At 41.1% G+C, this 24,774-nt stretch overlaps 1 protein-coding gene and 1 non-coding gene across 2 annotated transcripts; one reads left to right on the forward strand and one right to left on the reverse strand.

The window, feature by feature from the left end:
- Nucleotides 1-3,085: 3,085 nt before the first annotated feature.
- Nucleotides 3,086-3,157, reverse strand: trnaa-ugc (transfer RNA alanine (anticodon UGC)). The gene has a single exon. It is a non-coding gene; the product is annotated as a tRNA-Ala (tRNA).
- Nucleotides 3,158-5,860: 2,703 nt separating this feature from the next.
- sncaip (synuclein, alpha interacting protein) lies at nt 5,861-24,131 on the forward strand. Its single transcript, XM_073467026.1, has 12 exons — nt 5,861-5,946; nt 11,392-11,478; nt 12,274-12,346; nt 12,598-13,157; nt 13,503-13,671; nt 13,766-14,049; nt 14,263-14,442; nt 15,179-15,292; nt 16,501-16,626; nt 17,514-17,683; nt 17,925-18,014; nt 18,547-24,131. Exons 2-12 carry the CDS (start codon nt 11,422-11,424, stop codon nt 19,547-19,549), a joined length of 2,826 nt encoding a protein of 941 aa, XP_073323127.1. The 5' UTR covers nt 5,861-5,946; nt 11,392-11,421; the 3' UTR covers nt 19,550-24,131.
- Nucleotides 24,132-24,774: the final 643 nt, after the last annotated feature.

A 24,774-nucleotide genomic window follows, 5' to 3' on the forward strand; every position in this document is an offset into this window, starting at 1 on the left:
ATGTCATCCCATAGACCAATTGTCTATATGCTCCCACTTGGTCATATCATCCAGCGTCCCATTCTCTCTTTTCATTGCTGCACAAACGACACACAGATATACCTTCCACTGAGACCTGATGACCCAAAAAACCTAGCTGCTGTTTTTAACTGTCTCAACGATAGGTTAAATGTTGGATAACACAAAATTTTCTTCAACTCAACAACTCAAAATCCAAAGTCATACTTTTAAACTCTGCACACCAAGACATTAGCCTCATTGAAAGTGCCCTTGGTCCCTTATCTGCTAACATAAAGTCCACCGCCAGAAACATAGGCATTATATCAGACTAAACCTTCAAACCACATGTCAAAAATTTGTCCAGTCTTGTTTCATCCAGTTAAGAACCATATACAAATTCAAACCAATACTATCGCACTCTGACCTGGAAAAACATATCCATGCACAGATCTTTTCTCGTCTGGACAACTACAACTCTGTCCTTTCTGGTCTCACCCAAAAGTCTCTCTCCTGTCTCCAACTCGTCCAGAATGCAGCAGCCCGGCTTCTTACTAGTTTAAATAGACTACATCACGTCCCTCTTATCCTGGCTTTCTTCACAGGCTCCCTGTGCGTTTTAGAATTGATTTAAAGATTTTACTGTATACTGTATACTTGAAGCTCATCTGGGTCTTGCCCAATAGTTACAGAGCAGAAATGTTGACCCCATATGAGCCCAGTTGCAGTCTTCGATCCTCGGATGGGGCCCTTCCGGTCTTTCCAAAGTCGAGGCTCAAAAAAAACAGGTGTGAAGTAAGTTCCTTAATTCAGTTCTTAAAACCCACTTTTACAGAGCTGCTTTAATGTGAAGACACCCTTTTTCTGAATTCTTTTAGTCCTTCTATCCTTTTATTCATTTTGCTCTTCTTAATCTTATTGGTTTTTAATCCCCCTCGGTCACGTCTTCCCTTTCTTACCATCCTGTATTGCTTTTATCTCTCTATTTATAGATTGATTTATTTTGTCTTAAAGTGGAAGTAACAGTAAAGAAATTTAACAAAAAGATTACAGCCAATCACCATGGTGCATGCAAAATGCACAACTTTTAGCATCTTTTTAAAAAGTGGCCCAGTCGCCATCTTTGTCCTTTCTCACGGCTGAAACCAGAGGAGGCCCAGTTTTTCCTCTGCTACAGCTGCTTTTTGATGTCACCACTTCAGAGATGTTTTCTGACTTGAAATTCTTCACTTTTGAACAGATGAAGACTTGTTTCACAGGTGAAGAGTTTCACTTGTCCAGAGGTCAGCTCCTGGAGGTGCTCAGGTGCAGAATGAAATTAGAATATGGCCTCATGCTTTTATAGGAGCAGCTCAACACGTCATCACCATCACCATCACCATGACTACTTTTATTGTTACTTTATTATTACTTTATAATAAAATGTTTTTTATTTTATATCAAAGTCTGATTATATTTAAGCTGAAACTATTATAGTCTTTAAATGCTGATAGAGCAATAATAATTCAAAATAGTTCGCATTTTCAAGTATTTTCAAACATTTTATGTTTTCACTCTGTCAAATAGGCCCACTGAATTTGTAGCTTTGTTAGGTTAAGCAAAACCTTTGGGCTTGCAAGAGTTGGAAGATGTCACACTCTGAGATATTTAAGAAAGCCTAAATGTATTTTCTAATTGCCGATTTATTATAACAACATCAACAATAGTGCTATTGTTATTATTATCATATTATTATTATTATTATTATTATTATTATTATTATTATTATCATTTAAGGCTATATTTTGTTCAAAATCCCACAAATTCAGAGGGGCTTTGGGTAAAAAGATATTTCTGCTAGTGTTTATATAATGTGATATGAGGATATGATAATGTTATTTATAAAACAGTTAAGACTTAAAAAAATCCTTAAAATGGTACCTTTCAAGGATTAACATCCCGACATGAGTGCCTGCTTTCACATCTGCTAAAAGTGGAGAGGAGCTTCACCGTCAGATAGCCTATGACTGGAACGAGAAAAAGTTATATAAGAGAGGCTGTGCGTTATCTGTACATCCACACTTGTGCAGTACTATAGATATATACAGGTTGTGGTCACGTCACTCTGGTCTTGGTTCATCCATCTGAAGACAGCACGTATCTGTTCCATCTGCGCGCTCTCACGAGTGGTATTGCGCACTGCAAGCCACATTTACGAACAGCAGATCCTCTGGTTGATTTTTTTTTTAGCAACAAGCATCAGACGGATGTAAAATAACCACAGAAACGTCAAACTTGTTTCACAGTTGCTCCCAGTAGCCTATGACCTGTTATCTACATTTAAAGATGGTTCTCGATGGTTGTTAAGAACCATCATTAGATCTTGCTGAATAACCACGCAGTACGTGACAATCTGCTCGTTCGTGGTCAGTTAATTATAAATCCCGCGTTGTGTCAGAAGACTTTTTGATGGAAATCTGCACCAGCCGACAAAAAAGCGTATATGGGCCAATCAAAGTGAAACAGGGGAGGTGAGAGAGGTGTCAGTGTGCGCCTCAGACAACAAGACATGAAACCTGTGCTTTTAAATGGTCTCAATACAAACAGACATATTTAACATAGAGGACACTTTTGTCTCCACATTGTCACTTAGTTATTTTGTTGTATGTCTCCACGTCTCTCTCTCTCTCTCTCTGTCCCTGTATGAAGGACAATACTGACTTTTTAATCAATATATAAAAAAAGTTAAAGGGGCACCATGTAGTTTTGGAGAATGCGATACTAATACAAACTCAGAAATATTTTTTTTTCCATAATAGAATAAAAAAGCTGCTCTCAGAGGAAAATAGTGTCGCCAGAGCACTGCGTGGAGCTAGGAAGGTGGCAGGCTCCGCCAAAGTAAAACAGTAAAAAACTGTGTTGTACTTTGAGGTCAGTTTGTTTATTCAGTCATGAAAACAAAGAGAGTTTGTTTAGGTATATAGAACGCTGTCAATGAAGATCTTTCTCTTGTGATTAACATGTTTCCAGTCCGCTGTGTTCTTTAAGGACTAACTACTAACGAGGTCACTTGCTGCTAAAAGTTCATCGTGCAATCAACATAAGAGTGTGGAGATGCCGGGGATTGAACCCGGGGCCTCATACATGCAAAGCATGCGCTCTACCACTGAGCTACATCCCCTGTCAGTCACTCGCGAGAACAACAGTTTTCCACAACATGATAATCAGCAAGTCAATAAAATTGTGGAGAGTAACTGTTTCTGTCGTCTGACATAAATGATTCAAAGTGGTTTTCATGCACAAAACTGAAAACATTTACACCTCACTGCTTTCAATTAAAAGTTAATTCTCACTTTTGAAAGACAATTAAGATTTTACGCCGACCTAGATCACATAAAAACAAAAACAGAGTAAATAAAGCTTGAATTAGATAAACAAATATACTGAGACAGTGTTGTATTATCCATTCTTAAACATTATACTAATCAATTATTTTACACTATAACTGGATATCCTGATTATCAGCATCTTAATCAGATCACAATATAACATAAACTGTATCCACTGAACCAAATATGTTGTGTGATTTCGTTAACTTTTATCATCATCAGACATCAGTTTTTGTTTGTCAGATTTCTGGATCTTCTGCAGTGAAAAATAACTTCAATAACAAATGGCTGAGAAAATTGATCTCGTTGAAAGTTACCTGAGTTGCCATGTGTGTTCAGAGACTTCCAGAGATCCTGTGTCTCTGAGCTGCAACCACAGATTCTGTTCAAGCTGCCTGCAAAAATTCTGGGAACAAGCCCTCAAAGGATGATCCACAAGTGGACTTCGCGCTGAAGGAACTGGCTTTGTATTTTTATATTTAGCATGTGTATCATTAGAGTCTACCATTGTGCGCAGTATAAAATCAATAAAAACAACTTAATTGTATAATTTTGCCTGAAAATGTGCTAAGGCAAGTATAATTGGTCCATGAGCTTCCAAAGGTCATCCTGGGAAGGCTGCAAGCCTGCAGTAGCACTGGCAACCCAGAATGGACCCCCTGATAAAGCCTTGCCCACCCTCTGGCCACCCCTTGTATAAAAGTCTAGTTCTGCCCCTGCACTCAGGAGATCATAAAAACACAAACTCAGTTCCCCAGAAACATGGATTGGTGGCTCTGATGGCCAAAAGGATATTTTTATCACTACAAAAGCTCTGATAGATTACTGATAGAATGACACTTTCTCTCTGGAGTGGTTGCACTCTTCTCGTTTCATTCCTGGTGTTCAGAGGAACCTGACAATCAAAGTGGCAACCAGGGTTGTCTACAGAGGAACCATGGAAGTAAATCACAACACATGATTTACCTTGATGTCTACGCTGAGTTAACAATGGCTGTTGTTAAGTATACTTGAGCACTGTGTTTTTCTCTCTGTAATCCAGACATGTAGATCAGATCCTTCTGGGGCCTCCACACGCAATTACAGATGGATATTATTGGTTTAAATGAACAACTGCATCATAATTGGACTAAATCTAACACTCAGATAATATTTTACTGATGATCTTGAATGGTCCTTGGTTGTGGTGCAGGGTAACTTTTTCAAAAATGGAAATCAGATTTCAATTTTTGGAAAACAAGCACCAGTTTTCCTGGTGAAATGTTCAGAGTTTGCCACTAGATGGCGTTGTTGCGAGTGAGCGGCTCAATGTTAAACCACACTGGACCGAAGCAGACTACAGCAGCGGTACCGAGGCTGTTATTATGGAAACGCAGAGAACATTTATAGACTCGTCTGTGGTGCAGCTTCTGTGTTTTTCTCCATGACGGACTATAAGTTATGTAACTGAATGTATGATGTCAAATGTTTTACTTTGGAGCCATGTGACATTGAATCTAATTATATATTATTTAGATAAATAACATACCGTTTACGTCACTCACAACAATTTTATTTTTAAATCAACAATTTCAAGCCATATCTGTGTTGTGAGAGGCTTCTCTATTACTAGGTCCGCTACTACTAATAATAAAAATAGTAACACTAATAACTCTAATCTTGCTTTACAAAGAGGAATGAACGCAATTAAGTTTGATAACAATATATTAACACACCTTAAGAGATGAAAACGGGAAATTATAATCAATGATTTTTATTTTTTATTTTTATAGAATTTCCACATTTTCCTTTCTCCCGTCCAGAAGCATAGGCAAACACAAAACACTATTTAATTTGAAATAAATTACAATGATCTCAGTGAGAAACACACCCTCCTACACAGAGAAGTTTTATTGTAGTTTTTATTCTAAGGATAACGGACCGATGTGACGGCCCCACTTCCTCTGTCTGGGTCGCTGCACTCCTCAAAGATCGTCTATTGAAGCGATGAATCGAAACAAGAAAGGAGAAAAAAAACCCAACTACAATCAGACTGAGACAGTGGTCGTGACACAGCCAGACTACAGCTTTCAAACTTCCACAGAAACTGGAAAAAATATTGTTCAGCAGGGGGGGCACGATATGAAAATACTCAAGTTAAAGACAAGTAGCTCAAAATTGTACATTGTACAGTGCAGTACTTGACCAAACTGAAGTCTATTCCACTACTGCATCTGTCATCCAATAATCTACCACACTCTCACATCCAACAGACAGAAACCATAATGCTTTACCCACATGACCATACACATAACGCATACTTGCAGTGAAAGTTATAAATAATAAAAAATTTTAAAAAAAGTGTGGTTGTTTCCTTCGTTCTAACTACTTTGGTACTCAGAAATGTGCTCAGAGTGAACCCTCGTCACATTTCCTCCTCTCTGTGCTGCCCATATGTCAAAGTCTTTGTGCTTTTCAAGACACCGAGGCGACAGAAGGGAAAAAAACAGCTGGATCCAAGGATCGTTCCAGCTAGCGGCACAGCTAGCTGTATCCTCTCCCCGAGACAGCTATTTCTCCTCGGCTGCCTGACTTCGATAAGGTACGGTACCGTAAAACTGCCCGTTAACCAGAAGAAACAGCCCTGTCTCCCGGGCCGGGGTCGTTTTCACCTGGCCTTTCCATTTTGACCTCATTTTTCCAACTGCCTGGCTAGTCAGTTAGCTAGCTTCCACATTAGCTTCTCTGGATGCTGATTAGCGTGCTAGCTTAACGCTAGCTAATTAGCCTCCTGCTGCTGCACAAGCAGGTATCAGCGGATTAAATCAGCTGTCAGGAGAAAGGAGAGGAAAAAACATCTGAACTCATTCACATTCACTGTTTTAATGCGCAAAACAGAAATCACGCAGCCTTTTCAGCTACTGTCAGCCTGTTCGCCTCTTATTCTTACCTATTAACTAGAAGTATGATGATAGAAAAATGACGCAGGAGTCACACACATGCTGGTTTCAAATGTTATTTTACTTTACGTTCATTAGCCTGTGGGTGTTTTTCTGTCAGTGCTTCCTCACAAGTTTGATCGTTTCTCACATTTTTGTCATTAGATCAGAAGTCATAAGTGGATTTTTCAGCAAAATAACACCTTGAGACAATGACTTGGAGGAAATAGGCTGATATGTAGGCTAATTATGTACAAAAGAAGTTGAAAGTGAATATTCAAAGTTTCACTGTTCACTCAGTGAGTCATCTTAAAGCAATTTGTTTGAATTCAAAGGAAGAGCATGGTTATCTATTTGAAATCAGGACGCCTATCACAATACTAAGAGGAATATTTTTCCTGTATTGATGCAATTTACACTACTCAAAGTTAGTCAGGGATATGGGTGCATATATGCGTCTGCATGGATATGCAGTAAAAGTCAAATGAAATGTGTCGCATTAATTTTGGGGACCATAAATATTCACAAAATACAAATTCAGATATGTTGAATGACAGAATATCTGATACAAATTATAATATATGTAAAATGTGTGGATCCAGGAGACGACTCAGCAGGCCGAGTGGTGCCCGAGCCACACGACCTCCTCTCCACCGTGGTGACCTGGAAGAGGGCAGGCCACACAAGATTATTAGCAGTAAACAGAAAAGATCAGAGTGACGATGCATTACATTTTTACAGAAATACAGATATAAGGAGAAACAGAGGAGAGCAATGATCCAGAGGAGCCCAGGGTGTGCCGACCCAGATCCGTCAATACGTGTGGTAGCAGGAGCCAGGAGAGGTAGATGTTCCCAGGGGCCTGTGGTCCATCAGAAGGGAGCCTGAATGAAAAGAGAGACATATTCTTTCTAATAACACAAATATGGTAGAATTCAATACAGCAGCAACCCTAATCAAGTGTAAAGTAATCAAGCTGATGTTCAACGCACAGTTCGCCAAACATACGGTCTCTCCATGCTGCTGCAAAAGAAACTTGACATTTTGGTCCTCTTCTCAGTCCTTAATGCCAGATTTACTTGGAAATGTTGATTATTTAAAAGAATATCAACTGACAGGGAAATCAGTGAGTGAACCCACAGCACTGTGTAACCACTGAGTGACCAACACTAATGAGATTTAACCTCGCCACCATCCAGTCTGCTGGTCTTAATGCCTGTAACCAGGTCTCCATGCAGTCTGAGTAACAGCGTCTGACTGGCTGATGTTGAAAATGAGTTTATAGAGAAAGGTCAGAATTTGAGTTAGAGAGAATAAACATCTTCAAGTTCGATTCAGGGAGGTTTTTTGTTTTTGTTTTGCATATGATGCCAGTATTTATCTCTCGTGCATCAATTTGATGGTTGTTTTTAACTGTAACAGTGTGAACACACTGTCTTAAAACAGCTTTATTGAGACCTGACTTAGGTTCTTACGAAGCGTCCCACTGTTATTACTCTGGAGCCGGAGAGCGCAATTTACTGTAACTCACTTAGAGGAAGCATCATTATTATAAAAAAGAATGACACGGCTGTTAACCTCTCACATGGGGTTGAGAATGCATTATGGTGCTAACCTATGAATAAGGTGACCAGACCTTTAAGTAAAACACATTCATATTGTTAGCAGATATTTGTCTTTGAGATTCTTGTCTTCCCCAGAGTGCAGTGGAGGTGAATGGAAAGTTTGTGCTGCTCACAGCTTTTTAAAAAAAAATATATATATAAATCAACATCAACATCTCTTTTCCAGAAACATTCCTGTTTACTCCAGATAATCCACAGACTTGAAGTGAGGCGAAGGCTCGTAGTCCACATCACGTTCTGAAGCTCACAGCGATACAGCGTTGCAGCTTTCTCCTTAACAACTGAAGTAGATGGAGAATTATTTTAAATTGTAAAACAACAACAACAAAATAAAAAACAAACATAAAATGGCTCCATACAGGTCATCTGGTGCAATCCAAGTCTCCAGAAACCCAGAGATTCCAGATTCATTTGAAAAGACGTTATTAACCCTGTTTTTTTAAACTGAAAGCTAGAAGCACCACGTCTAAAGTGGGTGCATGAACTTGACCTCGCTTTGAAGGTGTAAATAACGTCTTCTCAAATCAACCTGGGATCTCGGGGCCTCAGGAGATGAGTAGCTGAGCACGAGTAGATAATAATGACTGAATTTGCATTTTTCCTTTAAGGCAACCGACTATTTTGGAGATTAGGTTTGTTTTACACCCGACTCAGGAAGTGATAACAAACCAATATGAGGTTAATTTCTGCGTGTCCAGGGTGTGTCTGATTTGCAGGTTTAATCTTGTTAGCTAACAGGCTAGTCAGTAGTCCATCCTGTCAGCTGGGGTCAGAGCTTAGACAGCAACAAAAACAAAACCTGGTGACCCCGCTGTGAGTTCAGGACTTATGACACTTATGTCACTACACCCAGCTGTTGTTGGTCAACAAGTAGCTCCAGAAAGCTACAACCACAATAATTCCTTTTTTAGGGTTGTAGTTGTACTGTTGATACAACACGTGAGTCAGACAGGTCGAGAGTTGTCGGTAGGTGGATTTTTGGTTTTGTTGACGGGGGTCAACCAGCAGTTTCACCAAAAGAAACATTTATCTGCTTCGACCGTGTAGAAAGAGTAATTGAATCTCCTTCAGATTCCTCCTGAATAAACTCCCGTCCTTGTTTCTTGACTTTGCTCCAAAACAACTTTTCATCTCTCTTCATTGTTTTTGTGTCTCGCTGCCTGGAAGGATTTGGGCTCGTCAGCTGTTCACATAAACAGAGAAAGCAGACGACGTCCTCCTTCTTTTTTGATTCTGTCTTATTTTCGATGTTGGGTTTCAGGCCTAAACTGTTGTTATCAAGGATGTTAGGCTTGACTGTTTCTCAAAGCTGCAATCAGAGGTTTTATTTTGACCAGTTTAGTTCTGCGGTCACTCCCACACAGTCCGAAAACAACTCAGCTCGTACATGAAAGCTCCACAAGTTTGCTGCTTTCTGAACATCATGTGACCTTGAATGGAAGTTTATTTATTTCAAACCATAAAGAAAACCCAGTGAATGTATTTAATGTGCAGGAGGTGTTGGAAAACAACAAAAACATCTTACAATACAGTCTGAAAAACAACCTTCAACACTTCTGGCCAAAACCAAGTGATATTTTAATCACTTCTTGACACTGTTTAAATAACATGATCCTTTTTGATTGATAATTCATAGGAACATTTGTACTTTTAGCAAGGACCTTCAATAACATAGCAGAGTTGCTCTGCAGCTAGTGCAACAGAGAGGACAATTTTACTGTAGATAGTAATGGTGGATTAGAAGAAAATGGCTAGTCGAGCACAATACATGACCAGTAAACAGCACACACACATAGTAACTGTTCATAAAGCTGAGAAGATAGTAAACCTTGCTTTTGCATGTGGATTTGATTGTGACAGATCTCAGGTCAACATGCAGTGTGTTCCAGAGAACAGGACCAAAGTAACCATAAAAAAAGCACCCTCAGCACATCTGGATCTTATTGTAGGTACGCCACCTGATGACGTGAGCGGTCTGACCGGGCTGTAGTCAGCAGAGGCTGCAGTTAGAGCAGGTTCTTGTGATCCTCGTAGGGCTGCCACGAACAATAATTTTCAGAACCCAACATGACGTCTTCAAATCATTTGTTTTGTCTGGCTAATAGTTCAAAACCCAAAGATGATCCGTTTATAATTACATCCAAGGAAAGCAGCAAAACCTTGCATAAGAGAAGAATTTCTGCTTGATTAAAACAACTGAAACAATTATATTAAATTGTTGCAGATTAAAGGGACAGTCTCCACATATTAAGAAATACATATTTTTCCTCTTACCTGGAGTGCTATTTATTCATCTAGATTTTTTATGGTGTGAGTTGCAGAGTTTTGGAGACATTGGCTGCAGAGATCTCTCGAATATGATGGAACGAGATGGCAGCTGGCTTGTGGTGCTCAAAGCGCCAAAAAATACATTTGAAAAACTCAATGTTTCTTTCCAGAAATCATGACACGGTTGTTCAAGATAATCCAGAGGCTAGCAATCTAATATCTAAGAGATCAGCCCAGGAGGAGACCATTAATGTTAACATCCAGTGCTGTCACGAAGCCTCTCGTCCATGAGTAGATGCACAATTCCTTCTGCGTGGCGATACGATTGGTGGATGCAACTTGATGGAAATGAAATAGTTACTTCATGAAACTGCTCACAACAAGGTCTGTGGGTTATCTTGAGTAACCAGGTCATGCTTCTGAGTTTTTGTATTGTACTGATGTATTTATTTGGCACTTTGAGCACCACAAGCCGAGTGCCATCTTGTTTCATTATATTCAAGAGACGGCATACAACTTCACGGTCAACATCTCCATTTGTTTCAGAGTTAAGTGTCCTTCAGCAGGGTGGGTTTTTGCTCTCTTGCTGCGGGTTTTAAATCTTTGTGCGCGCTGCAAGTCACGCTGCTTTCTGATTAGTCCTGATTATCCTGCTGTTTGTTGCCTTTGATCACAACAGCTCGGGCAGTTGGTGCGGTTGACAGTTTGGGCTTAAAACCATTTTAAACCACAGTACTACTGAGCAGAAAAGGATTTGATTTTCTTTAAACGACACATCTTACATGCAGCCTTTGTTAGCTGGTAAGTGCAAATCCTCCTTAAAATAGAAGTCAGATTTGTTATTTCCATGGTTTCCGCTTTATTCACTCGGCAGCAGTTTGTCATCTCACTTAGAAAATGAACGAAAACACAGAACAGAGAAGTTTTCAACGGGACTGTTCTCGGTTTCCTGCAGACATTTCCTGTCTTTTATTCCTGCTGATCATATCACTGCAACATTAAAACTAAAAGTGTTTTTCTTTATCATATTTATGGATATGATGCTGCCACATAGAAGCTGCGAACAAAGGGTGTAATTGTGTGATTTAATTTTAGTGATTCAATGGTCACCGAAGGATCTATGTTGACTGATTTCCTCCTCGGTCCAACAGTTATTCGTCCCCAGCTTTAAAAAGTGGCTACATAATGTTTGATTTGATTGTATTCTCTCTTTAGCTGGTTGGTGGCTGATGATGTGGTGTGAAAATGGAGGCTCCTGAATACCTGGACCTGGACGAGATCGACTTCTCTGATGATTCAGTGGTGAGTATAATTTAAACAAGCCAGCAACTGCTTACTGCTCCACAACTGCTAACTACATCTCCCTAACTGATAATAGAGTCCTGGATGGATGAGTGGGGGGTATCTTAAATCCTTAATTTAGAGTCTCTATAAGGCCTAAGCACAAACTTGCGACAGCCTCACCTCCACCTACAGCCACCGTTTTTCTCATGAACATAGAAATTAATCATAAAAAAGGCCTACGACAACTTTAATCTCTATAAAACAATCAGAATGGGGTGCATCATCCCTGGTGCCACATACAACGCAGATTTCACACAAATATGTTCTCTTATGCACTAAACTAGTGCAGTCCAATACAGTTGTTCTGCAGTAAACCCCATCTGCATGAAGGTAATAATGGTTATAATTCTAATATTCATTCCACCCTATTTAAATCAACAAGGACGGACTTAATGTGAGGAAAACTTCTCTGTATAACACAATATGATTGAGCCTCCAAAAGAGCCATTTTGATCGATGTCTTTCTAAAACAGATTTCACATTATAACCACCTTCATGAAGGATTCACAGAGACTGCAATAGGTTGAGGTCTGTGTATAAAACTGGCAACTGTTGTAGTGTTTAATTGCACAGCTGTGAGCTACAGCTGCCGAACTACTTCATGTCACAATCTGTCTGTACTTACAGCAACATAACTGCTGCTGCAATTAACTAATACCTAAATATAACTGCTTTGCACAGCTGCTGAACTGCTGCGTACACTTCTCTGCCATCTCTCAGTCTTTCCTTTTGTCTTTGTTTCTTATCCTGCAGTATTCCGTGACGTCTCTGAAGAGTATACCAGAGTTGTCCAGGAGGAGTGATGGCCAGGCAGAGGAGAGACCAGGTAACTAAGTGTTATAGACATATAGCTGAGTAGGAATTCTTACTCTCTTCTTCACTAAAACTGTGTAACAGAGACGCCTCTACTGAGTTCACTCTCGGTGCAAATCTTTTAAAGTTGGTATGCAAAGTTATACCAGACCTTCACAAAACAGAATATGAAGTCCTTCTGTACTTTTTATACATGTAAACCTCAACAAGGTCCATTTACCAAATAACTCAACTGATGTCTCATTGTGTCTCCTCCTCCTGCAGCTCCAGCCATCAACTGGAGTCGTGGCGTTTCCTCCCACAGTGGCGGGGGAATCAAACCAACGGGGCTCCCTGAGGTCCACAGTAAATTCCGGCCGGTGAAGAGAGTCTCCCCTCTCAAACACCAACCAGAGACAACCGACTCCGACTCTGATGGTAAAGTCCAGGGTCAGGGGCTGGGGCTGGGGGAGCCGGGGGAGGGCAGTAAGGATGACCCCAGCACCGAAAAACCGACTCAGGCCTCCACATCCTCTGACGGGTCGGGAGGGAAGGGGAAGGGCCTGGGTGGCAGCGTTGGTGTCGTTGGAGGGAACAACCCCCAGGTTCTGTTCGGGGAACTGGAGCACTACGATCTAGACATGGACGAGATTCTGGACGTGCCTTATATCAAGTCCAGTCAGCAGATGTCCACGCTGCCCCGTGTCCCGCATGACAAGCGCTCCGTGACAGGAAGCAACCTGGGTGGAGGCACCCTGGAGAGGAACCGGGGAGGAGGACTGAAGAGCTCCGCTCTACCCCACAACGAGCCTCTGAGCCTGGGCAGCAGCAGCTCCCAGACTCCGGTACACACTGATCAACTTCATAAACAATTCTTCAGTAATATTTTTCAATAATATTTGTGAATCCATCGGTGACCTAGTAGAATAATGATGAGGAAATCATCCCATGTAAATTGTTTAACATGTAGTTTAAAGTGTAAAGGTCATATTTTAGCAAAACTTTTAATATCGTATAAAATGTCTTTTTTCAGAATTTAATCATATTTATTTATCACACTAATGAAATCAAGCACACATTTAACAAATTGCATGTGTTGAACAGTAATAGATATAAGCTGTATTAATGAATAACATAATCAAATATAATGTTGTTGAGTTGGTTTGTTGTAATTCATGTGTCTCCTGCAGTATTGTGTCCTGTCTCCGGTGAAGTGGTCAGACCTGAGGAAGTCCAAGTCCATGGATCCAGACCTCCACCACCTCCACCGCACCCCAGCTGGAGGAGGCTACCAGTCGGAGTTGCTCTCCTCCGGACTCCTCAGCTGCTCCTCCTCTCTCTCCTCTTTCTCTGATGCAGGTACGACTAAATATATTGTCAATTTTCCTCCTAAATGTTTGATCTTTTTCTTGGTGGACTAAATAACTGGCATTGTTTGAATGATGACTTCTAGACAAGCTGCTGTCTGCGCGGGTCTACCCAGACTCCCAGACTCAGAGGCCAGGCGTGGAGCCTCCAGGTGGCCCGGCGCTGATGTTCCCCCTGCCAGGGTGTAGTGTGAGCAGGCAGGATGCCTCCAAGTCCTGGGCTCCTGGATCAGGAGGAGGAGGAGGAGGTGGAGGCAGCAGTGCATCGAGGGGATTTGGAGGTGGAGGAGCAGGAGGAGAGGTGGACGAAGAGACCAAGAAAAACCAGAACATCATCAACATCGTCAGAGAGGGACAGATCTCTTTGCTGGTAAGTGGGAGAAATTCTGAGCATTCAGAGAGAGACATTTGCAAACCACATCTGTTGTTTTATCCACCACTTCTTTCTCCTCCTCTTATTGCTTCTTCTTTTCCTCCTCCTTCTTTTCTACTTTCTCCTTTGTATCTTCCTTCTCCTCACCTCCTTCCTCTGCTCCTCGACCCTTCTCCTCTTCTCTTCTTTCTCTTCCTCCTCCTCCTGCAGCCTCACCTGGCAGCAGATAACCTGGAGCTGATCAGAGATGAGGATGGGAACAACCTGCTGCACATCTCGGCCTGTCAGGGTCATGCTGACTGTCTGCAGCATCTCACCTCTCTGATGGGAGAAGACAGCCTCAACGAACGCAACAACCAACAGCTCACCCCTGCTGGTCTGGGAGTCAAGGTGTGTGTGTGTGTGTGGTGTGTGTGTGTGTGTACTCTGAAAGTAACGTGTACTGTTTGGCGGACATATTTGGCCCGATATTAGCTTTTTTATAGAAAATACTTTCTGCCCTGCTTCTTGGCTTCAGCTCACGTGACAGTGATCGTCTATGCACTTTTCCTGTGTAACAGCACAGCTTAAAATCTTTTAAAAATCTGCTTGATTTCCTCCATTTTGCCCCTGCAGCTGTAAATATTAGTCCTCAAGAAAGAAAAAAAGATCTGTAATCTGTACCAAGGACTCTCAGACGTTTGATTGGCTGTTGGCAGCCGGTCAGTGAGGTCATAAAGTATTCAGATTGAGGCTTTTGATAAAATGATGTAAACTTGTACATCAGCTCTGTTGGCAGAAGCACAGCGTTCAAAATGAGCCCCAGGACTGAAAGTGAGGAAAGTGAACACCATACATACTGAGTAGCTTTTGTTTTGTCTGCCCTGCAGTGGAAACCAGGCTCTTGGTTGTCCGCCAGACAGGAAGCATGTTATCTAGAGACAAGCTGGGCAGCTGAGTACTGACTGGCTTTTTATCAACAGGCGTCTTATTTACTCACTCAGATTAATGCGATGACGGCTTTCCAACCACCTGGTTCTTACTGAAACATGTTTACTCTGTGTGTGTGTGTGTGTGTGTGTGTGTGTGTGTGTGTGTGTGTGTGTGTGTGTGTGTGTGTGTGTGTGTGTGCATGTATTTGTCACAGAATGGTCATCTGGAGTGTGTGAGGTGGATGGTGAGTGAGACGGAGGCCATCGCTGAGCTGAGCTGCACCAGAGAACATCCCAGTCTGATCCATTACGCTGCCCGTTATGGACAGGTAACACACACACATATAAGACTTAAAATGACAGCATCTGAAATGTGGTATTCAATCATTTACTTTATCAACTTCATGTGTCACATCAGGTCATCAAACAGTAAAACACCTCCTGTACCTCTTCCCATCATATTCTCAAACATCTGATATCGAGACTTGTTTCAACCAGAAGATGATGGAAGGATGTTTCCTAGTTTAAAATGCTAGCAAAGCAGACATCTGTTTATCTAAAAGTGGACACAGCTCTGACTCTTAACAGGCCAAATCTGTGGGTGCGTTTCACACCAAACCTGTTTAGTTTGGTCAAAAAATTCTGCTGCATTTGCCTGTTTAGTGCGGGGCAGTTCAGCTGGTGCATCTTTAGCCTGTGCTTATTCAAGATTATGTTGTAACCATGACAATTTGATTTTCCAGATATCAGAACGTTTGAGGGAATTACAAGATATATTGTATTATGGTCCCATTTCTGTCCATTTGGCACTATTTATGATGTAAGTGGTCCTTCGGTTGGAGTCTTGAAGTAATAAAGCTCTTAAGCAGTGATTTCTTGGTGACACCAGAGAAGATGAATAAATAACTAGCTAATGACTTGCTATCCCTCATCAGAAATACTTTTTCCTTTGTGGATCCATGCAACAATGATGTAGGATGACATCACATAAACTGTCCAGTCAAGTCAGTCTTATGACTTCTTCTTTACTCCTCTGGGCTTGTTTGTGAAAAGTCAGTGAACACAAAGTGGCAACAAGGGATCATTTTCTCCCAGCAGGCCAGAAAAAATTAACTCAATTATGGATGTTAAAGCACTCTGAGCTGTCTTACAAGGCCACCAGACAGGGTGTAAATTATTTTAATTCAAGAAACAACAAAGAACCATCCTCAGCACAACCTTTAACCGTATTTGCTAATTTCTACAATTTTATCATTTAGCAACTAAATTGTGTGTAAGGTAAGTGTGAAGGTGAAGTCCAAACAGGAAAAACTACATTAACATAATTAGTATACAGTATTGGCAAAGAGCTTGATTTGTTTTAAAGGCTATGCTGTTTTGATGAGGCTGTCTGCAGTTTAAAGAAGCTCATCTGTCAGTGATAAAGACTTTAATTATATTAAATGTTATCATGTTGTGTTTTCATAGTGTCTAATATGTAAGGGGTGTGTGTGGTTGGTTCGGTAAAACGTCTCCCTCTCTCTGTCCGTCTCTACAGGAGAAGGTCTTGTTGTGGCTGCTTCAGTTCATGCAGGAACAGGCAATCTCTCTGGACGAAGTCGACCAGAACGGAAACACTGCTGTCCACGTAGCAGCTCAGTATGGACACCTGACCTGCATACAGGTGTGTACTGCTGGTGTGTGGTTGGTATTGTGGTCTGTTTCATTTGACATCCCCTCCGTCACTTCCCCTCAGCATTTGCTGATACCTCGGTAGCACTGTACGTCAGCAGATCGGAAGCAGGGCCTCATGGGATAATGAAGCACATTCATTCTTGAGCAGTGTTGTACTTTTAAATTACAATCGATTAAAAGTACTCAAAAAGGTGAAGAATAAAAGTTACTTTAAGTAATCTGTTCTCAACTCCAACCACCTGAGATTTTAAACTATTTGAGCACTAATAGAGCCCCGCAAATGATGCTATATCTGTGATACAAAAAATGATTTAAAAGCCACGCCTAATATTTTTATTATTTTAATATTTAACAATGTAAAAGTCAACATTAAAGCTCAGTTTTTTGGTATTCTAAAACAATGTATTTCTCCAGACTGGTGTGACAATCCAGACGTCTGTTTTTCAGGAACATCCTGTTTCTGTTACACTGCTCCTACTTAGCATGACAAAACACTGATTTGTTATAAAATGTGTTTTACAGTCTGCAGCTCATTTTCCTACAGTGGAGGCTGAGTGTTTTTTTATTCCTGGAAAGTGGCACACCCTGCTGAAGGAGAGGTGGATGTTATCAATCTTGTCTGCTTCCTGTTGGCGAGCCGGGCTGACAATCAAAATGCTGATTAAGTTAATGATCCGTTTTAGATAAAATAGCTGCTTTTTCTCAGCAGGTCCAAGTTGATCTGTACAGTGGGGAGAGTATTTTACTAGACATAAGTACTAATAATATATCCGGAAATAATAATGTACTGACATAGGGACAGACATCAACATATCTGAAAAAAAGAGCCAGACCTCAGAGCAGTAATGGTTTGGGTCTCTGTGTCTCTCCCCCCAGACTCTGGTGGAGTACGGCTCTAACGTGACCGTCCAGAACCAGCAGGGGGAGCGGCCGTCCCAGAGTGCTGAGCGGCAGGGACACACAACCTGCGCTCGATACCTGGTCGTCGTGGAAACCTGCATGTCGTTGGCTTCACAGGTTGTAAAACTCACCAAACAGCTCAATGAGTAAGTTACAGTATTTTAACTTTAAATGCTGAAGTTTGATAGTTTTTTTGTGGTTTCTCAATTGATATTAGTCTTGCAGCTTACATTTTAGGAGCCCATATTGTTTGTCACAACTAAGTTATCCAACAGCTCACTGGTTACAGTTAGAGGCTGTTTACACTGAACATGACATGGAGCATACAGGTTGAGGGGTCTCAGTGTCAATCATGTTGTGTGTGTGTGTGTGTTATTTGTCGAGCAGACAAGCTGCAGAGAGGATCACTCTACAGAAGCAACTGCAGAGACTGATGGACCCCAACATAGCTGAGGGGACACCTTCCAGATCTCCCAGGTAATACACACACACGCACGCACGCACGCACACACACACACACACACACACACACACACACACACACACACACACACACACACATACACACACACACACAGCTCAGGTAAACAGCACAGTCACCGCAGCAATAGTTGAATGATGATGGTAACTTCCACTGAGAAGAAACTGTGCTCAGAGCATCAGATATGAGCAGTGGCTATGGCAGCAGTAGTAAGAGTGAAGTGATCGCAGCATTTATAGAAGATTTCAGGAGAGCAGCACAAAAGAGACAACTTAAATACAACACCTGGACCAGCTGTCAGGTTGTACTCCATTGTGGCCTCGTATCAGGTGGAAAACAAGCAGCCCGAGAAGTATGGTGGGATTTCTTTGTTGTAGTAATAAATAATGATTCAATAATAATTAATTTGGTACAGTTTGAATTGTAGATAAGGCCAGTATTACCAATGTAGTGTAGTAGAAGGATCAATCAGGAGTAGCAGCAGTGACGGTGTTGTTGAAGAATAATTTCTGTCTCTCTGGACTCCAGCTCCCATCAGCCTTCGGTGGAGGCATGGCCTGAGATGATGCTGACAGCGGAGGGGACTCCAGGTGATGGTCAATGGCTGGTTCGTCAGGGAGGGGTGGGCCCAGATTCTGTGCTGCGGCAGCTGCTGGGGAAGGACATGTCAGACACTCTGTGTCCCAGGGAGAGGCTGCCTCCGGCAGGTAGCCTGAGCAGAGAAGGCCCCTGTGGTGCAGGAGCCTCTGGGGCCCGCAGGGCGGGGCTGATGGAGAGGAGAGAGCTCAAACTAGCAAGACTCAAACAGATTATGCAGCGCTCTCTGAGTGAATCGGATTCAGATGGTTATCCACCAGAGGAAGGTAAAAATCAAGTACCCTCAACCTCAAACACACTTCGGCCTGAGAGGCCGTCCCACCTGCCAATCACAGAGGAGGAGCCGGTGTCAAACCACCTTAATGTGATGATGAAGAAGCACCTCCCCTCCTCCTCCTCTTCCTCCACCACTGAGAGGAAGCTGGCATTTTCTCTTAGCGGGTCAAAGTCAGTGGACAGCATCGGTTACAACCCCTCCCCCACCTCCAGCGACCCCGAGGCCGCAGACGGTAAAGCACCAGATGCTTCCACCGACTCCCATGACGCCGCTAACGGCCAGAAAGTTGCCACCAGTCCCAAGAGTGCTCTGAAGTCACCCTCGTCTCGCAGGAAGACATCTCAGAACCTCAAACTGAGGGTCACCTTTGACGAGCAGGTCCACAAGAGCACCAATCAGGAGGCAGAGCAGACCAAGGGGCATCATGGGAAGGAGAGGACTCCAACAGGAGGCTCTGAAAGCAAGAGGCCATTCGGGGCGTTCCGCTCCATCATGGAGACACTGAGTGGAAACACAAACCACAACAACAACAGTGGTGGTCAGTCGGGCTCTGCTGTTAAACTGTCCAACTGTCAGAACTCAACTGGCAGGAAGTCCGAGAGTAAAGGCAGCCCAGGAGGAGGTGCCAGAGGCAAGAGCAAAACCAGTAACGTTTAACCAACCAGTGCCTACTGAAGGGCAGAGAGCACATAATGAACAGACCACTACAAAGAGCAAACAGCAAGAGGCAGAGAACATGAGAAATTTACAGCCACAGATCTGAGAATTTTATGGAACAGTTTTTTGTTTCTTATTGGACAGGGTGTTTATGACCAGGTATCCTGCCAGTGTGTCCCCTTTTAATACAAGAGACTTTGTTTGTGTGTTTAAAGTAAAATAGTGAAAGGGGATTTTTAGACTGCACAGAGACCGAAGTTTTAAAGTTTGACTCTTTTACCGAGAATCCTTACAGCAGATTACAACCACAAACATACCTGTCTATATACTAAATTAGTCAGTAAAATAAATGCCCCAGTGTCTATAGTACACTATTGTGTCTATTGGTCCACTTATTAGCTTTTTCTTGACTTTTAAGCAGTATCTCATGGTTTTCATCAGTGGATGGAGTTTGCTCCTTTGTCGAGTATGTCATTTAAAAGTAAACTTTAGAGTTGGCTTTGATTATTTTGTCAAAATACCACTCCTGTTATTGACCACAGGAGTGGTATAACTTTCACACTCAAAAAACAGATTCTTGTTTATCCAGTAGGTGGATCAAGTTCAATGATAACAACAGTATCACACATCTCTTCTTCTGTTAGTTATACTTGCTAGCATAATGTTTCTCATGTTCTTCGCCTCAAACGTTTGTCTTTTGATGGTTTTTATACAGTTTAAGGACTGAAAGACAAAAACAGAACCTGTCTCATCTCTGTTTCTGTCTGTTTAAATGTATTTGATGCTGTTATTCAGAGAGAATCACTATAAAGTGAATGAGAAGAACCTGTGTTTGACTAAACTGAAGCAAATGTTTTTACTGACAGACTGAAGGAAGTTTGTTTGTGTAGCAATTGGCATCCTGCAGGGACCTCGCATCACCGTAATACCACTTTTCATATATTTTTAGTTTTGTCACATTTAGTTTGATTTTGTTTTACAGAACCGTCCCAGAGTTCATTGATCTGCTAAATGAATCAAAACAAACAAGTGTCAAAACTTAATCTTACTAACTGGAGATTAAGATTTATGTTCCTTTGCCACTCTGTTACTGTACCCTGAACTACACTAAAGATGATTATTAGTATTTATGTTTATGCACACAGTTATATGATTTGAAACTTTTTAAATGTGGTTAAAATCACGCACGTGGTTAACGTGCACCAGCACAAATAGTTTTACAACCACTGTATATATAGTAGTATTTAATTCTCTTTCATCATATTCCACACGTTTTTGTTTTTATTTCCATGGTTATTATCTATGCAGTATTTTTGGCATGAAGTAGACTTTAGTTGTGTGATGTGTTTGAGATGGGGAGGTTCAAGGATGCACCTTCTACAGCGGCTGACGAACAGGCCGATCATATGAACTTTTAAGAAGAAGAAGTTGAAACGGCAGTTGAATCATTTAATTCCAGAGATTTTATACAGCTTTCAGGAGATTGTGAACATCGACGCACTGTCTCAAAGCTTGAAACTAGAAGACCAAGGCTGTTATCTGGTGCGCTTATACAATATTCAGATTTAAGTGTGGCAATAAGTAGTCATCTGAATTGACGTATCCATTGAAATACAGCATAAACAACAACATAAACACATAAACATAAACACATTCTTTATGGCCGTTTGCTGAGCCTCATGATATTTATTACATATGAACTCCCCTTAGCTTAAAGCTAATTTTATATAATAAACCATGTTAAATTTGTCAGAACCATAAATGGTTTCACTAAGGAGGGGAGAGACACTTTATTAATCTGTCTCCACCTACTTTTACCATGGTAAAACTGTAGCACATTGTTGTGGCATGGAAACATCTAAAACATGCAGGGGAGGGGGGCCACCAGGACCAGACTTGAAAAACACTGACTTACATTTTTCATCTTGGGTCTAGAAATTCTGCTATATAGATTTTGATCAATCAACTGATCAGTTTCGACAGTTGCTTCATCTTTGCTCCCCTGTAATTCAAAACCTGTTGGCATCTGTAATTTCATGGATCTTTGGTGGTGAATACAGACATTAAAGCCTCACTAGCACCCCCAAGTGGCTACAGTGTTCATGACACCTCACAATTTACCAGGGTTAGAAAGCCTAGTCAGAAACGTACATCTTATCTAAAATCTCTTAAATCCTCTTATTTATTTGGAAATGAAAATGTAATATTTTGTCCTAAGGGTGGTGCTAGAGAGAAGGTCAAGGGGTTCACCAAATGTACTGGAAATCATCCAGCCTGAATATCCACATATAATTTCATGGAGATCTGGCCAGAAGTTGTCACCATGTGTCCAAATTGTTAGATTGGCCGACTGTCATCCTTAAAAATAAACTTGCAACCCTTTGCTAAATTGGCTGTCTTGTAAAGATAAGATTTCTTTATCTTTGGTCAGTTCTCTCCTCTGTGACAAGTTTAAAGGGTGCAATAAGTGACAAATACTGACACTTAGGGTCAAGCCAGTCACAAACCCTAAGCGTTGGCATTTGATGACCTAGGATTGAGACAAAATAATCTAACTTTTTTACACAATCAACCTTGAATCTGGCTTAGCACTAAGACTAGAGGTAAATCAGACAAAATGTCCTTGTATTCCTTTTAACCTTGCCACGAACAAAGCAAACATCCCTCTGCTTGCCGCGTGTCGGCATTATGAAACACTCCTAACAGAAAAACACAATTTACAGCCTTGGCTCTCTAATTTGTAGTTTTGGAGAAACTGGATCACATCTGTCATGTTTTTGATGCATGTTTACATTAAAACAGATGCTGTGTTTAGTTCTGATGCAGACTTTTCTAATCCAAACTGATCATTGTTGGACATCAGTCTGTAGACATTCCTGTAGTTTGGATGAGTGAGATTCAGCTGTGTAGTTAACTTTATGGTTTACAAAGACCTTTTTTTTTTTTTTTTTGCAGTTTACCTTTTTTAGGTTTACACACTCTTTGGCTGTTGTGGGTCTTGAGTCTGCAGCTGATGATGGTGGATTTTGTTTTTAAAGCAGTGGCATCTGAGTTGTTAAAGGAACAGGCCAACATTTTAATGTCTTCAACAAATTGGTCAGATGAGAAGGTGATTAACTGATTCATCTCTTTGCATCCAGTATACACCATTTGATAAATGCATTCATGTTGGTGATAAAGGTCTGGCTCACAGTCAGTGCTCCAGTTTGATCAGAAGGGTTTCTGGCATAAATAATAGCTGATTCCTATACATGGCTGCTGTCAGCAGATCTGTTATAAACTGTAATGGGCTTTTTTGGATATTAGTAGTATAATAGTATTTCATTGTTGTGGCTACAGAAGTCTTGAGTCTGTGCTCTGATGGAAATGAAACTGGACTTTGTGCAGAAAAGATGGGGATGATCTTCAGCCATTCTATATTTCTGTCCTTCTTTCTTATTGTTCAAAGTAAAACGGCACATAGTAATTCTTCCTTCTTACTTTCAACATTTTGGGAGACAGGTCTGTCTTGTTTATATAAAACTACTGGAATTGCTGATGAACACGAGTGTGTTTGCTTCAGTTCACTGTGATCACCTGTGTTGTAACTGATCGATCAATTCTCACAGTGTGATGATAGAAGTCGTACGGTCAGCCGTGACAAAAAGGTGTCAGAAATACACAGAAGTAGTTGATGGAGATGTCCACACATTTTTGGCCACATAGGTTGTCTCTTAACTGGATGCACAGAGATGAATCTGATATCAGTCCTCACTTCTAAAAAATGGGGAAGCGTATTTCCCAAAATGTTGAACTGTTCCTTTAACCACTTGTGAATAATTCAAAGTGAAAAGAAAACATATTGGCATGGCTGTTTTGTCTTCCGTCTGTATGGCACACCCAGCTAATGTAGGGAGTTGGTATCGCCTGGTATCTACTCAAATCCCCGCTGTTCCAGTAAACACTTTGGAAAATGTGTTATTTCACTGTGTGGGAGCAGCAAACAAGTAGCCAGAGTTGGCCTTACTTTATTTTACAAGTCTGTTTACTTCTCATTTTCCCTCATCAAAAGTTTCCTGGAAATAACTATATAATTTGTTCCTAATATAGGGGAAACTACAGACTCGTAAAATAAAGTTACCAAGGGTTTAGAGTTTTTCCAACTCTGTTTGCTGGAGTTACCGGCCTCCATTGCCTAAAACTGTCGCTCGCTGCCAAAACAGTGTTTGAAATGCAGTTTATTTTATTTGAAGTGTCTTCATCATACCCGCTCCTTCAGGACGAGGTGAAGGAGCTTGGCGTTGTTAACGTGGCGTCGTTCTACGGACGAGACAAACTGAACTGAACCTGTTTGACCTGTTTGTTGTATTTTTAATGAACTCTTCAGATTGACAGTGTTGTTGCATCGACTCCAATGTTTACTCTCAATGCAAAAAAAAATCAAAAGAGACGCAATATTTGTGAATGTTGGAGCAGATGTCTGATCTGAATTTTTTTTTTTTTTTACACTAACCAGCGTGTACAGAGACAGACGGCTGCTCCTCTGTCCTGTTATTGAAGCTGTTGTGAAAACAAACTGAAATAAAATGTTATCTTGAGCAAACATGTTATTCCGGGTTGTTTTTTTAACTGAAGCTTTTGAATAAGAGCCTTGCAATCAAGATTTGTAATCACATACACTTCTCCACTTTACCTTTGTTGTTTAAATTAAATCATAAGAGCAACATCAAGTGCTGTAGCTTTTAAACCTTCTGTGCCATTGTTAAACCATTTAGTAGAAACTTACTTCTGTCTGCTGACTCACTGCACAATAGTTTCGCATGATTGGACCTTTCATATGGAAGTTCAGTGTGTACAGTGCCAGTATAGCGTACCACTCAAATACCAGCCCACTTAAAGTATGGTAACAGACAGAAATGCCATATTTCTATCATGTATTTGACATTTTTTCTTACCATTGGAAGTTTGACTACATTGTCCCGTTGTGTCCTCTTTTTCTGCAGTGATATAACGGAACCTAGCTGGAGCATTAGGTGCTTATCTCGTGAACCGACTCAATGGCGCATTGAAAAGTGCCTGAATTCACCTTGTTTTTCTGAATATCTGCGCTACATTTGGATGGAAGCAAGTTGAGTTGGACACTTAACATTAAGAATTTCTGTGTGTTGCTCTGACAGCTAAACCTTACGTCACTGACAGACTGACGCCATGTTGTAGCAAACTGAGCAGCATCAGACAGGACAAAC

This window comes from Pagrus major, chromosome 5 (assembly GCF_040436345.1).
Source record: "Pagrus major chromosome 5, Pma_NU_1.0".
NCBI lineage: Eukaryota > Metazoa > Chordata > Actinopteri > Spariformes > Sparidae > Pagrus > Pagrus major.